General features: G+C 47.9%; 1 protein-coding gene, 1 non-coding gene and 2 pseudogenes across 6 annotated transcripts in view; 3 read left to right on the top strand and 1 right to left on the bottom strand.

Moving 5' to 3' along the window:
• Nucleotides 1–4,557: 4,557 nt before the first annotated feature.
• Nucleotides 4,558–10,668, bottom strand: LOC144580147 (uncharacterized). Of its 3 annotated transcripts, none has more exons than XM_078355278.1 (3): nt 10,311–10,668; nt 9,910–9,947; nt 4,558–4,932 (listed from the first exon to the last, which is right to left on the bottom strand). In XM_078355278.1, the coding sequence occupies exons 1-3, from the start codon at nt 10,652–10,654 to the stop codon at nt 4,919–4,921; spliced, it is 396 nt and encodes a 131-aa protein (XP_078211404.1). In that variant the 5' UTR covers nt 10,655–10,668; the 3' UTR covers nt 4,558–4,918. The 3 variants fall into 3 exon arrangements, with proteins under 3 accessions (XP_078211404.1, XP_078211403.1, XP_078211401.1); XM_078355277.1 differs by lacking the exon at nt 4,558–4,932 and adding an exon at nt 8,530–9,583; XM_078355275.1 differs by lacking the exon at nt 4,558–4,932 and adding an exon at nt 8,530–9,586.
• A 7-nt stretch (nt 10,669–10,675) lies between these two features.
• TRNAN-GUU (transfer RNA asparagine (anticodon GUU)) lies at nt 10,676–10,749 on the top strand. Its single transcript has one exon. It is a non-coding gene; the product is annotated as a tRNA-Asn (tRNA).
• A 3,091-nt stretch (nt 10,750–13,840) lies between these two features.
• LOC100412151 (DNA-directed RNA polymerase III subunit RPC5 pseudogene) overlaps nt 13,841–14,397 on the top strand; it is a 158,349-nt pseudogene continuing 157,792 nt past the window's right edge. The window contains exon 1 of the transcript XR_013529186.1: nt 13,841–14,092. The product of XR_013529186.1 is annotated as a DNA-directed RNA polymerase III subunit RPC5 pseudogene (transcript). The remainder of the gene's footprint in view (nt 14,093–14,397) is intronic.
• Nucleotides 13,841–14,397, top strand: part of LOC100413922 (band 4.1-like protein 3 pseudogene) — a 48,352-nt pseudogene continuing 47,795 nt past the window's right edge. The window contains exon 1 of the transcript XR_013529187.1: nt 13,841–14,092. The product of XR_013529187.1 is annotated as a band 4.1-like protein 3 pseudogene (transcript). The remainder of the gene's footprint in view (nt 14,093–14,397) is intronic.

Below are 14,397 nucleotides of genomic sequence, written 5' to 3' on the forward strand. Positions count from 1 at the left end.
CACTTTCTTATTATTGAGTTTGAAGAGTTCTTTGTTTATTCTGGACACAAGCACTGTATCAGATCTGTATTTTGCAAATATTTTCTGCTGATCCTGGGAACCAATGGCCTTTCCAAGGTAGGGAAGGAAGGGGGGCCAGGAAGCTCCAATCCGGGTGTTGGTGGTCATGGTGCTGTGAGGGGAGGAGGCAGTGGGGTCTCTTCATGCTTCCTCAGGGTCAAGTAGAAATCCAGATGCTCCAGCCCAGTGAGGTGAGCAAGCGCTGTAGTTTCAGATCAGATCTGCTCTCCAGTCCTGGGTTTAACCCGCACTCGTTATTCACCTTGGCCAAGTCATTTGCGGTGCTGGTATTTTCATCTCAGTTCCATCATCTGAGAAACCTGAAAAATCATATCCACGTTCAATCTTTGTTGATAACATTATTATACTTTCCAAAGGGCTAATTCAATAACAATTGCTCAATAAGTATCTGAATAGATGTTACCTAATTCTGTTCTCTTTCTGGTAAATTAGCACTTAGGAAGTGACGTCACATGCATTGTTTCAGGTGAAAAAGAGCAACAGTTAGGATCTCTACTTTCTAGGGACCCCTGTTCCTGTGTTTTCTTAGAAAGTCTTTCACCAGTTTTCTTCATCTCCATCAACATCCCTTTTTAAGTTAATTTTCCCCTATCAAGCACTTTCAGTAACAACCTATTAGGCATATTCAGTAAAAGTGCAAATGCTGGGCCCACAAGTCAGTCTCCTGACATGCCCAGCTTCTTGCTATGTTTTCCCCCCTCATTTTGAAACAATAAAGGGCAACCTTCTCATGGAAAGTGTAGAAATCTGTCTCTTTCATGAAACTCCATTTAGTCCATCATCTCCATGCATGTCCACGGCCATGTCCTCGGTTTCCTTCTCACAGGGATCCACTTCCACTCGGATTTCCTTAAAACCCCGGGTGGTGTTCATCCTTACTCTCCTTCCCACTCCATGACTCCTCCTGGAGCCCCTGGGGCTGTCTGGTGCTCACCTGTCAGGCGATGCCCTCAGCTGAGGAATGAGAGGAGCCCTGTCCTCAGGAGGGAGGTCATGTGAGATAAGGAGCAGCATCTGGTCCGTGGAGAGGACACAGGGAAGGCGCTCAGTGAGTGTCGGGGGATGCGCAGTCCCTGACACCTGCCTTGATAACTTGAGTATTGAAACTGATTTCTTCCCACTTGTATCTCTCTTGCTTCCCCATGGATTCCCACACCCCCATCAGGACTCACCCCTGCTGGCCCTGACACTCTCACCTGCTGGCTTTCCCAGGAATCTGGAGCACTGACCAGGCTCCAGGCAATAGGACAGCGAGAATGCCTTTTGTTTCATTCCCCTTTACCTGGCGACTTCTCCCTGCTGTCTAGTAGGGCATTTGTTCCCTACCACACCTTCTCTCTCTCATTCGTCTTATTTTTCTACAATTTTTTCCAATTTCACTGGACCAGATTATAATGCTAGTGATTATAAAGTTAATTCAACCTCTTCCACATAGCTACGTGTTTTTTCTTTCAATAGATTTTTATACATAAATATATGTTTTTATGTCATTTATGATATACATTATGTATATTTGGCATGTATTTTAAATAAAATGTATATATATGCAATATGCGTATCTGTATGATAGTTTCGTAAATATCCCATGTTTAGTCTTCCCAATATCCCATGTTTAGTCTTCTCCTATGTACATTTAGTGTTGATTTTCCTTGTTATTTAGAATCCCCTCCCTCCCAAAACAGCCTGTGTTCAGTGTGATTTCCTTGCCTTGGCCTCGTCTACCTGGAAGCTATTCGTGTTTACTAATCCAGTTTCTGGAACATGTTTGTCAATTGGGATCGACTTTTCTTCCCGGAAATCTTGTCATTACCGGGTGATGCGTGAAAAAGCAACAATACAGAAAAGACCAAAATGTCTTTCTTGGCAGGAATTGATGCTGTGTTTATCCATCACTTTTACTGAGACTGTCTGTGAAGGTTAATTCTGGGATAATTTGACGGGGCCAGGGGGTGCCCAGATATTTGGTTAGACACTATTTCTCATTGTGTCTCTGAGGGTGTTTCTGGGTGCGACTGACATTTGAATCGGTAAACTGAGTAAAGCAGATTGCCTTCCCCAGTGTGCGTGGGCCTCATCCAACCCACCGAAGGCTTCAATGGAATGAAAGGCTAAGAAAGATGTCTTTGTGTTTCACTGTCTTTGAGCCGGGACATCAGCCTTCTGCCGTGGGCCTTGGACTTGGTGGTGAACTATATTCAACTCTCCTGGGTCCACAGCTTACTCAGTGCAGACCCGGACTCCTCTGCTCCCTGATCATGTGAGCTGGTGTAAATCTCTCTCTCTTTCTCTCTCTCTCTGTGTGTGTGTGTGTGTGTGTGTGTGTGTGCATGTCCTGCTCGTTTCTTTCTCTGGAGAACTCAGACTAATATAGTAATCTATGCCAGTTGCCAGTGTTTGTCTCTGTGCTTTTTAAAGGTATAAAATCAATAAATAAAATAAAACAAAACCTTGGAGTGTTCTCAAAGAAAAACCACAAAAGAAATGGATTCTGACAGATTTTACATTGAGACATTCAGGTGTGAGGAAAACATGAAAAGCACTGTGCTAGGGAAAGCAAACGCCATTGAGAATGTCTCACAAACGCAAACCACACATCAGCAGGTAGCTTTGACCCTCAGGGTGGGCACATTTTATGTTAAGTGCACTTTTGGTGGAATTTAAGATGAATGTAGGACTTTCATGATGGATGTATCTATGTGTGTGTGTGTAGACATATATATACACACACATACAGATATGTATATATATATAGAGAGAGATAGATATAGTTATATATTTGGAGAGACAGTGTCTTGCTATCTCGTCCTGGCTGGTCTCCAACTCTGGGCCTCAATCAATCCTCCCTTCGCCCCCTCCCAAAGTGTCCAGATTACAAATGTGAGCCACCTCACCCAGCCCATTTTAATATTTTAAATTTGGTTCAACAATTGTGGAAGACAGTGTGGTAATTTCTCAAAGATCTAGAACCAGAAATACCATTTGACCCAGCAATCCCATTACGGGGTATGTGCCCAAAGGATTATACATCATTCTACTATAAAGACACATGCACACATATGTTTATTGCAGAACTCTTCAATAGCAAAGACTTGGAACCAACCCAAATGCCCATCAATGATAGAACGGATAAAGAAAACATGGCACATATACACCATGGAATATCATGCAGCCGTAAAAAAGGATGAGTTCATGTCCTTTGTGGGGAATGGATGAAGGTGGAAACCATCATTCCCAGCAAATTAACACAGGAACAGAAAACCAAACACTGCATGTTCTCACTCATAAGTGCGAGTTGAAAAATGAGAACCTGTAAACACAGGGAGGGGAACATCACACACGAAGGCCTGTTGGTGGCTGGGGGGCAAGGGGAGAGATAGCTTTAGGAGAAACACCTAATGTAGATGACGGGTTGATGGGTGCAGCAAACCACCATAGCACATGTATAGGTACATGTAATAAACCTGCACGTTCTGCACGTGTATCCCAGAACTTAAAGTATAATCAAGAAAAACATTTTAAATTTAAATACATATTCCACAAATTACATAACAAGTTTAGGAAGCCTCCTTCATGCCAGTTTTACAAAAACAGAGAAGATGGCATATCGGTGACAAGATGTCCAAGTGGCAACATCCTAAAGTGGTGAAAGAGGAAAAAGTTATTCTGGAATTCGATGCAACAGTGAAAACTCAACATCGTGACTGAAGTAAGGACATTGAAACACATACAAAAAACGAGGCCAGGCACGGTGACTCAGGCCTGTAATCCCAGCACTTTGGGAAGCAGGGGGATCAGTTGAGGTCAGGGAGTCAGAGACCAGCTGGCCAACATGGCAAAGCCTTGCCTCTACTAAAAATACAAAAATTACCCAGGTGTGGTGGCATGCACCTCTAACCCAGCTACTCAGGAGAATCACTTGGTCCCAGGAGATGGAGGCTGCAGCCAGCTGATATCACACCACTGCACTTCAGCCTGGACGATGGAGCAAAACTCCATCTAAAAAAAAAAAATACAAATAGGGAAACCCATTTGGGACCCTTCCTCTGCACGAGGGAGCTTTTCTCTTTCTTTCACCTGTTAAACTTCTGCTCTTAAATGAAAAAAATACAAACACAAATAAAGACATACAAATATATGAAAGCATTCACTGACCCACACTGCAAGAAATGTTAAAGGAGTCCTCTAGGCCTCAGATAAAGATGACAGACAGAAATCTGGACCTCCACGAAGAAATATAGACGACTGAAAATCGCTATGTGGGTACTTCCATGTGGGGGTTTATAACATGTGTAAAATCAATTTATGTGACAACACTAGCATAAAGGCCAGAAGGGGAGGTACAATGTCGCTTGATGGCAGACTGATTAAGTTGTAGTCTAGAAACCCTAAAGCCATCACTGACATATCGAAAGAAAGAATTATAGCTAATAAGTCAGAAAAGGAAAGAAAATGGACTGATATAAAAGCCACGTGATCACTATGCTGGAACAACTGCTCTCCAGGCCTCCACCCTAGAGAAACACCCCGGTGGCCAGTGAGAAGTGAACAAGAATGATGAGCGCAGCATTGTTTGTAACCCTAAAGTAATAGAACCAACGCAATTTCAGAGTGGAAAGCGCTTTATTTATTTAACAAACACAAGCAATCGAACAAACAAACAGTGGAAGTCCTTTTGCCTAAAGGAACGCAGAGGGTCACGAGATGCTACTCCTGCATGGATTTCAGGGTTCCCAGACGCCTAGTTTTCGGGCTAGCTCTTCTGGAAGATCTTATGCTTGGGAGCTACAGGTTCTCGCATCTGGGCTCTTCCAGGTTCTATCTCCGTTTTCCCCTCAATTCATTCCCGTTCCGCTGCAATAAAAAAATTAAATCTCACCGCCAGCGCCTCTGCACGAGCCTTTTAGGAGGTCTGGATGTCTGGTCCACCGCCCCCCCCGCCCGGCTTCTTTCCCCGCTTTTCCCTTTCCCCGCTTGTCCCGTCCCCCGACCGGACCGCAGCGCAGCTGCGCCCCCGGCTCCACAGCGCATAAGGAGCCCTGGAGGCCCTGCCCTTTGCTCACGCCGCGGAGCGCCGAGAAATCAACCTGAATAAACGCTTTGCAAACGGAATTTCCATGGAAAAATCTCTCGTGATTTCCATTCTCAAGACTCTTTAAAGGACTAAAAGCTAAAGGCGACGATGCATTCATTCGACAAGTCCTAGTCGTGCGCCCGGCTGAGTGCGGGACCCTGCTCCCCGCGAGGGGACCCGCGAGCTACCCTCACCACGTCCCAGCCCTGGTTGAGCTCCCGTGCGGGACACAGGATCCGAAGACGGCATCGGAAGCTCCGCAGCGCCCCGAAAGCGACTGGGCAGGGTGGGCAGAGGCTCCCTCACTGGGTGAAGGCGGCGCAAAGAACGGGAAGAGCCATCCCGGCAGCAGGCGGGCGCTCAGCTTCCCTTCGACCCCCAGGTGCCTCCGCCTGGGTCACGGACCCGGGCATTTCCGGGGGCTTCTGAAGCGGCGGTGGGGCAGGGCCCGTAAAGGCCATTCCGATGTCCTCTGACTCCAGAATCTCCCAATGGGCGTCCTAAGGAACCAGTGGACTCGCTGCTCTGATCTCTCCGGGTCTCGCTATCAGTCATGTCGGGGCAGCCCTTAGTCTGGACGGGATGCGGGACGTTTGGTGAGTCGCCCTACCTACAGCACTCAGTGGCACAACCAGCACCTGTCTCTGGCGCAATCGGTCAGCGCATTTGGCTGTTAACTGAAAGGTTGGTGGTTCGAGCCCACCCGGGGACGCCTCCTCTAACTTTTAAAGCGTTCATATATTATCAATCACTAGAGAATCTCCCGTTTCTTCCCATAGTCCTAACTCCGAAAGGTTGGTGGTTCCAGGCCAGCCAGGGATATGCCCATTTCAGGGAGGGTTTCCTCTTCTCAGTATTCTAGTCACAGTTAACAGGGTCCCTCACAGAGCCAATTCTGACAGAGCATCTCCTAAAATGTCAGGTTGTCTTGTGCCTGTGTACAAGAAACAGAGACCAAATGAGTCCCTCTGGTGTGATAAAATCCTCATACTGCCCCTCATAGGCTTGGATGGGTTCTATACCAGCCTCCATTTTTTTTTTTTTTTTTAACAGGAAGCTTAGAGAGGTGTCCTATCCCCAGGATGTGCCTGGATTTACGTAATGTGACCAGTGGAATCATTCATCATCATCATAATCCTCTCCATCGCTTTTGAAAACAGCATTTCCCCCTCAGTTTTTGCATGATTTATTTAACCCTTTTCAAAATGTGTTGGAAATGAGGTTGGCTTCATGGTTTTAGGATTTCAAAGAATCCTACAGTGATCGTTCTTGCACACGTCTCTTTGGCCACTGATATTCCTGTAATGTAGAGAACTGGATGTGCCACTGCCATGTTACAGGCTTTTTAATTTTAATTTTTAGTTTTTGTGACAGGGTCTCATTCTGTCTCTCAGGCTGGAGCGCAGTGGCCCGATTACATCTCACTGCAGCCTCAACTTCCCAGGCTGAAGTGATCCTCCCACCTTTCAGCCTTCCCAGTATCCGGGACTACAGGCATGAACCATCATACCCTGCTGGTTTTTGTATGTTTTGTAGAGAAGGGATTTCACCATGTTGCACAGGCTGCTCTCCTAACCTTAATCGAAGCTAAGATGAGCACACTTTGGTCTGTGCGATTCTACTGGGCTCAAGCAGCTCTGAGGCCTCACAAAGTGCCAGGATTTACTGACACGAGCCACTGCATCGGGCCTTGTATAACGCCTGTAACTTCAGCAAAGTTAGCAGATTCATCTTCTGTGGGAGAAGTACCAAATGATATTCCAATTTATTTCTCATCTCTAATACTGTCGCTTTCTTCATTTACTTGCTGACACAACAAACTTTCTTCTCCCTCCCCATCTTTTCTTAGAGTAGGTGTCACTGTGTCACCCAGTGTGGGGTGCAGTGGCGTGGTCTCAGCTCATGGCAGCCTCCACCCCCTGGGCTCCAGTGATCCTCACACCTCAGCCTCCACAGTAGCTGGATCTACTGGCATGCACGAGCACATTCAGATTTTTTTTTTTTTTTTTGTAGAGGTAGGGTCTTGCTTTGTTGCCCATGTTGGTCTCTAACTCCTGGGCTACACAGATCCATCTGCCTTGGCCTCCCAAAGTGCCGGGATTTCAGGCGTGAGCCACCGCACTCGGCCATGTGCCCATGATATTCTAATAAGGGGCTAGGTAGCTTCACAGCTTAACTAAGGGGACAATACAACAGAAGGATATGGAGGACTTTATACACAGATATTCTGTGGCACAGGATGGACAGGTAAACTTCTAGGACATTTCATTTGATTTTTGAGACAATGTCTCACACTGTTGCCAAGGCAGCCATGCAGTGGCACGGTCACAGTGGAGCATGATCATGGCTCACTGCAGTCTCAACCTCCCCGGGCTTGGGTGATCCTCCCGCTTCAGCCTCCTGAGTAGCTGGGACTACCAGCATACACCAATGCTGGCTGGCTAACTTTTGTATCTTTTTGTAGAGATGGGGTTTCATTATGTTGCCTGGGCTGCTCTCCAACTGACCTCAAGCAATCCACCTGCCTCAGCCTCCCAAAGTGTCAGTAAGACTTACAGTTGTGAGTCACTGTGCCCAGCTTATAATTGTTTCCTGTGGTGACCAAGTCACATGGGTCCAGAGAAGACAGGTCACAGTGACCTCTTTGATAGGCTTCTGCCAACTCACTTATCCAAAGGAGCAAAATCACAATGGTCCAAGACATTTTTTCTGCTCCCCATTCCTCTTTTCTTTCTAAATTTTCATTTTACTTTTATTTGCTGAAAACAATCTAATGCCAGTTCTCCCTTCTGTATTAATGAAGAATTAACATGCAGGTAAGTGTCTCTGAATTTTTCCCTGACTGATTTCTTTCAGAGGCTATGTCCATAAAAATCAGCCCATCTGAGAAACATCACTGGAGCCAACAGAATCCTGCACTTGACAGGCCCCTGTTACAGACCTGGATCCTTAGTGCTTTTGGCTCGTGTTCCATTTCCCGCTGCTTGGCACAGAGAAATCCGAGCACTGAGACCCTGAGTATTGCTGAGGAAGAAGGCCTTAATTCCAGCTATTTGGGAGGCTGAGGTAGGAGAATGGCTTGAACCCAGGAGGCAGAGGTTGCAGTGAGCTGAGATCAAGCCATTATACTCCAGCCTGGCCAACAGAGTGAGACTGTCTCAAAAAGAGAAAGAAAAAGAGACTACAATAGTGTAACCAATCTAAAATACTGCCTGATAGTTTCCAATACAGTGAAAACTACACCTACTTCCTGACCCAGCCATTCCATTACTAGGCGTACACGCAACAGAAATGAAGGCACAGGTCCATAAAGAGGCCCATAGTGGAATATTTGTAAACACCTTGTTCACAATCGCCAAGACTAGAAACAGCCCAAGTGTCCATTAACCGTGGTATATTCACAGGTTAGAATACATTCATCAATAACAGCAAAAACCTGAGATTTATGCCATATAATAAAAGCATCTCATAACCACTGTTGCATTAAAAAAAAAAAAAAACCAAACGGGCAAAGTCAGTACACTCCTTTACATGATTTCAAGGAGAAGCAAAAGCAAATCACAGAGATAGAAATCAGAAGGGTGACTGCCTAAGTGGGGATGGGCTGAGGATTGACTGGGAAGAGGCTCTAATGACTTTTTGGGCTGGTGAAAATGTCCGGTAACTTATCTGGGTGACAGTTTCTTTGTCAAAATGCACTGGCCCTTGAAGTTAGGATTAGCACACTTTGGTCTGTGTGGATTACACCTCAGTCATTTACTGAGAGCAAATAAAGAAGTAAAAACAAAATTAAAAATCGGGGTTGGGGAATGTCATTGAGTTTAGATTTTATTATATTCTTTAGGTTTCACTTAAAACACCCGGCTGGAGTGTGAACTCTTAACTTCTCTTGTTCATTTCTGATTTGGCCTGAAGAGACCCTAAGGATGTTTGAAACATCTGAGCTAAAGAAACAGGCATGGCCACATCATGTCATCAGAAAAAGACTCCAATGAGGCTGACTGAGAGGGAGCCCCTCAGCTTTTGGGTATTGCACTTGCTCAGAGAGGGGGCAAAAGTCTAGCCTTTCAAGATGACGCGACCCCCGCGTGCAGGTTACGGGTTCCTTCTATTACTGCCAGTACAGAGAGCTCTGAAGCCGCAGGAAAGTTGTAACCTCTCTAGTCACAGCTAAACCGCGCAGCCCAGGCTGAGGTTGGAGGCTAACGGGAAAGAAGAGCCCTGCACCCCAGAAGCGACACTGCAGTGACTCCGATTCGAGCCGAGTCTGTTGCGGCCACAGCACAGAGTAGCAACCACGATGCAGCAGGGCGAGCACAGGAGCTGAAGCGCCGGGCTCTTCAAACATAACGCAGGGCCGCTTCCGTTTTGGAGATCAAAGGGTCCACATAGATTTCGTTTATTCTTGGTGTCTCTCCATTTTTCCCCACTCTGCTACGATTACAAACAATAAAAACAAAACAAAACAAAACAACACTTCTAGTCTTTTCCCGGTGCAGTCCTCAGCGCTGCACAAAGCTACGGCGAAGTTTTGTTTCCCCGGTCCCGACTCTACAGACTACCGACCCTCCTCCTGGCAATTCCCTGTTGGACCCACCTCCTGCCCAGCTCCCAGCCTCCTGCCCCGGGCACGCACCCAAAATCAGCGCAGCTGAGCCCCTCAGCTTGCCTCTGGCCCCTAGAGGGCCTCGCCCCTTGCCCTCTTCTCAGGATGGGGAGAAATCGATCGGAATCAACGCTTTTTACAAAGAACTTACTTCCCCTTCGCGACCAGGCTGGGAGACGTGGCGAAATCCTGTCAATACAAAAAATACAAAAATTAGCCGGGCGTGGTGGCGCTCCTGTTGTCCCAGCTATCTGGGGGCTGAGGCAAGAAGATCGCTTGGCCCCGGGAGGTGGAGGCTGGTGGAGGCTGCAGTGAGCCGAGTTTGCACCACTGCACTCCAGCCTGGGCCACCGAGTGAGACTCTGTCAACAAACAGAACGAAACTTCCTCATGGGAAAAGAGTTCGTGATTTCTATTTTCAGGGTTCTTCAGAGGACTAAAAGCAAAAGGCGACGACGGATTCGTTCGAGAAGTCCTAGTCGTGGGCCCTGGTGAGTGCCAGACCCTGCTCCTCGCGAGAAGACCCACCAGCCACCCTCACCACATTCCTACCCTGGTGGAGCCGGCGATCGGGGCGCAGGATCCCAGAAGGCGGCGCAAAAAATGGGAAGAGCCATCCGGGGAGCCCGCCAGGCGTTCAGCTTCCCTTGGGCCACCAGGCGGCTCGGGCAGGTTTCGGATGGGGGCGTTTCCGGGGACTTCTGAAGCAGACCAGGGCCAGGGTGGGCGAAGGCCATTCGACTGTCCTCGCTCCAGAATCTCCCAACGCGCGGGTGTTCAGCGTGACCAGAGCGACTCACCGGTCTCGAATCTCTCCGGTTTTCCAAGGCCTCCTCAGTTATCCTGAGGACAGCAGGGCTGGGAGCAGTTTGGTGAGTGTGCGGTGCCTTCAGCATCCTGTAGAAGCAGTAGTCACGGTCTCTGTGGCGCAATTGGTTAGCGCGTTCGGCTGTTAACCGAAAGGTTGGTGGTTCGATCCCACCCAGGGACGCCTTGTGTTGTGTTTTAACCTGTTTCAATCAACCAGGTTAACCTGTTTCTGTTAATATACAATCAACCAGGTTAATCATGGGACATTAGTCCTGAGACACACATGTCGTCTTCCCGACCTCCGTGTCAAACTCAGGAATCCCGGAGACCTTAGACAGTAATTCACTTCTGTATAAAACCCTTCTTTGCTGCCATGGCAGGCTTGGGTGAGTAAGGTGCCGTAAGTTTTTTATTTATAATAACAGGAGACCTATTACAGTAGCATCCTATCCCCACGATGTGCCTGGGTTTACTGATTGCTCTGTCAATTATGTGACCAGTGGAATCGGTCATTTTCATGCTGATCCTCGCCATGGTTGGTGAAAACAGCATTTCTCCTCAGTTTGTGTAATTTATTTAACCCTTTATAAATGTTTTTCAAGGCCAGTCTCCGTGGCTCACGCCTGTAATCCCAGCATTTTGGGAGGCCGAGGCAGGTGGATTACCTGAGGTCAGGAGTTTGAGACCAGCCCGGCCAAGATGGTAAAACCCTGTCTCTACTAAAAATACAAAAATTAGCTGGGCATGGTGGCAGGCACCTGTAATCCCTGCTGCTTGGGAGGCTGAGGCAGTAGAATCGCTTGAACCCAGGAGGCAGAGGTTGCAGTGAGCCGAGATCACACCATTGCACTCCAGCCTGGGGGACAAGAGCGAGACTTGGTCTCAAAAAAATAAATGTTTTTGAAATGAGGCATGTTTCATGATGTTAGGATGACAAATGATGCTGCAGTCCCCACCGTTACTGTAAACATTTCTTTGGTCACTCGTGCAGGTGTTTCTATAGTGTAGAGAACAGGATGTACCATTTTTACATTACAGTCTTTATTTAAGGCTTCTAATGTGAATACCTTCTACAAACTTATCTTCTGAGGGAGCAGGACCAAATCATACTCCAATTTGTTTCCCAATTCTATCAAGGTCTCTTTTGTCACTTACTTGCTGGCACAGCAAACTTTCTACAAATCGATATATGGTATTCCACTTAGGGGAGAGGCGCCCTCCTGGCTTAACCGAGGGGGTGGACAACAGAAGGACATGGTGGACGTCACACACAGATACTCGGCAAAATACGGTGAACTGCTAAGCTTTTAAGATATTTTAACGTTAATATCTGTTAATATCCAACATCTGTAATTGTTTTCTGTGGTGACCAAGTCACGTGGGTCTGGAGAAGATGGGCCACAGTGACCTCTTTGAAAGCTGTCTGTCAAGTCGTTCATCCAAGGGGAGAAAAATCACAAAGGTCCTAGGTGATATTTTTCTTCTCCCTTTTCCTCTTCATAAATCTTGATTTTGCTTTTATTTGATGAAACCAAACTCACGCTCATTCTTCCTCCTATGCAATGGTAAATAAGCATGCAAATTATTATTTTTTGATAGATTTTTGCAGGGGCCATGTCCATAACAATTAGCCCATCTGAAATGCATTGTGGAAGCTGAGAGAACCCTGCACCCAGCAGGCACCTTGTGCAGACCTGGACCCTTGGAGCTATTGGCTCATGTTCCTTCAGTTCTTCTATTGAATATCATGATAGAAATTAAGCTCTTTTGGCTTTTACCCACTACTATGGCTATAGCACAGTCTCTCTCTCTCTGTCATTTTTGCATCATGATTTTTTTCCATCAGTGGCATCAGTGGGGGTTTCTGGTTTTGATGTTATAGAGTGAACTTCTGGGATCGTTTTATGACTATGTAACAGTCGGTATTCAATTCTTCTGAGGATGAAGGTTTGTGTTTTACCCAGGTTTTCCTTAGAATAAAAATGAGGTTACTAAGAGCATTTTTGGTAGAAGCTTTGTTGGATGTATTGTTTATGCAATGTGATAGCGTAAGGGACCACCATAGGGAGGTGGGAATGTGCTTCTCAGAGGTGGAGACTGTTCTTGATGTCAGAAGGATGAGGGTTGGAAGAACCTTCAGGCACAGAGCAAACCATGAACAACAGCTTTGTGGAGGCCAAGAACCTGGAAAATAGGGAATAAAAGAGGCCAGTTTGGCTGGAGCAGAGAATGCAGGATGGAATTGGTCTGAGCAGTGAGAAGAGATGGAGAGGTGGGCAAGGCGCCTGGACATTCAGGGCTTGGTTAGTCAGGAAGTTTTGTCTAGGAAAATGGGAAGGTGTTTAAGTGGTTTAGGCTGGGAAGTGACAGGGTCACATTATGTTATGAAAAAGCGACTCTGCCTGTTGTGTTGAGATTAGAGAAGCGATAAGGGGGATACGTGTAAACCACAAGAAGACCAGGCCAGGAGTTTCTCCACCCCCACTCCCCAGGTGAAGGTAGCCTAGACTAGTGTGGTGATGGAGGAGACAGAGGAGGACAGACTCAAGGACAGTTTGCACGGCAAAAACCAGTAGGATTCACTGATGGACGGAATACAGGAGGGGAGAGGTAGATTGTTAGGGCTATAGCTTAGTTTTCTTATACAAGATGGATTCAGTTGCAATGACATTGTTAATTGAAACTGACTTTAAATAATGACACGACCTACTTAGGCAAACATTTGCCTCAGATAAAATGTCAACTTTATTACAGTTTTTAGCTGGATGGACAGCACGGCTCTACTTCCTATCTCTTGGTGTCTCTTAATGTTGTTAACAAAAGGTTTTTCTCTTCTGAAAGGCTTATTTCAGTGGAAGTCCATCTGCAAAACCTGTTCTAAATTTAAGTTAGAAAATAACTACAAGTGCCATTGACACGCTCATTATTGTTTTTGAGAGTGACCTAAGGCCGCCTCTGGGGGATCTGGGGACTGCCTTGTGAAGCCTGCGCGTCTGCACCGGGTGCCCTGCCTGGCGGCAGCGCCAAACCTGCAGTCCTAAGAGCGGGTTCGCTCGGGCCCCCAGGGGGTGTGTTTCCTGCCGCTTTAACCTGCTAGGGGCGGTTCCAGTTGCCAGGAAATGAGCGCTTTTCAGGATTCCGGGCCGGTGCTTTGAAAGAGAGGCGGAGGGGTGGCGGGATTTCCCGGTTCTTGCCTCACTGGTCCATCCGCCAGCGGCCCCTGACAAGGTTGTGCCCTTGAGGTGGACGGGCCCTTTAAGGCCCGCGCCTGCGCTTTGGGCTCTCAGCCGGGCGACCTGGAGGAGCCCGCGGGCTGCGGGAGGGGCCGGGCGGCGGTTGAGACGGCGGTTCCCGGAGGCGTAGGTGCGGGTCCCCGGGCGCTGGAGTTTCTGAGTGAGCGCGATGCTTTTGTCAACGGCAGAAGGGCGACCTGCGGAGCCAGGAGCAGGCGGGGGCGCTGCAGGGCCGCGGCCATCTCCACGGGAAGTTAACGTTTCCGGTGAAGTCCGCCCAGCGGTTCCGAGGTGAGGGCGCCAAGCCTGACCCCGGTGAGTCCGGGCCGCGTGGGTGCACGGCAGGGTCGCGGCGCGTCTGGCGGGGGCCCAGCAAGTGTTGCCGCGCGAGCGGGGCGGGCGCCGGGGCCCGTTTCCTGCGCTCGATTCTTCTCCCGCCGCTGGCGCCCGCCCTCCTCTCGTGGGCGCGGGGTAAGAAACTCGCGGGGTGTCTTCCTGTGGCATCCCAGGGGGTGCAGGGACGGAGCAGCTTCGGGGGCAGGTCCTCGTAAATCCTGTGGAGGACGCTGACCCAGCGCCCCAGCTTCGAGGTCAGA

This window comes from Callithrix jacchus, chromosome 18 (assembly GCF_049354715.1).
Source record: "Callithrix jacchus isolate 240 chromosome 18, calJac240_pri, whole genome shotgun sequence".
Taxonomy (NCBI): Eukaryota; Metazoa; Chordata; class Mammalia; order Primates; family Cebidae; genus Callithrix; species Callithrix jacchus.

Bases quoted from the DNA above. Each gene is read 5' to 3' on its own strand.
- LOC144580147 (XM_078355275.1), bottom strand. From the start codon at position 10,654: ATGCTGAAGGCACCGCACACTCACCAAACTGCTCCCAGCCCTGCTGTC. The intron at 9,948-10,310 runs GTAGGAATGTGG...TTGTATTGACAG, and splicing joins CGATCGCCGGCTCCACCAGG to GATTTCGCCACGTCTCCCAG. The intron at 9,587-9,909 runs GTAAGTTCTTTG...TTGTAATCGTAG, and splicing joins AGCCTGGTCGCGAAGGGGAA to CAGAGTGGGGAAAAATGGAG.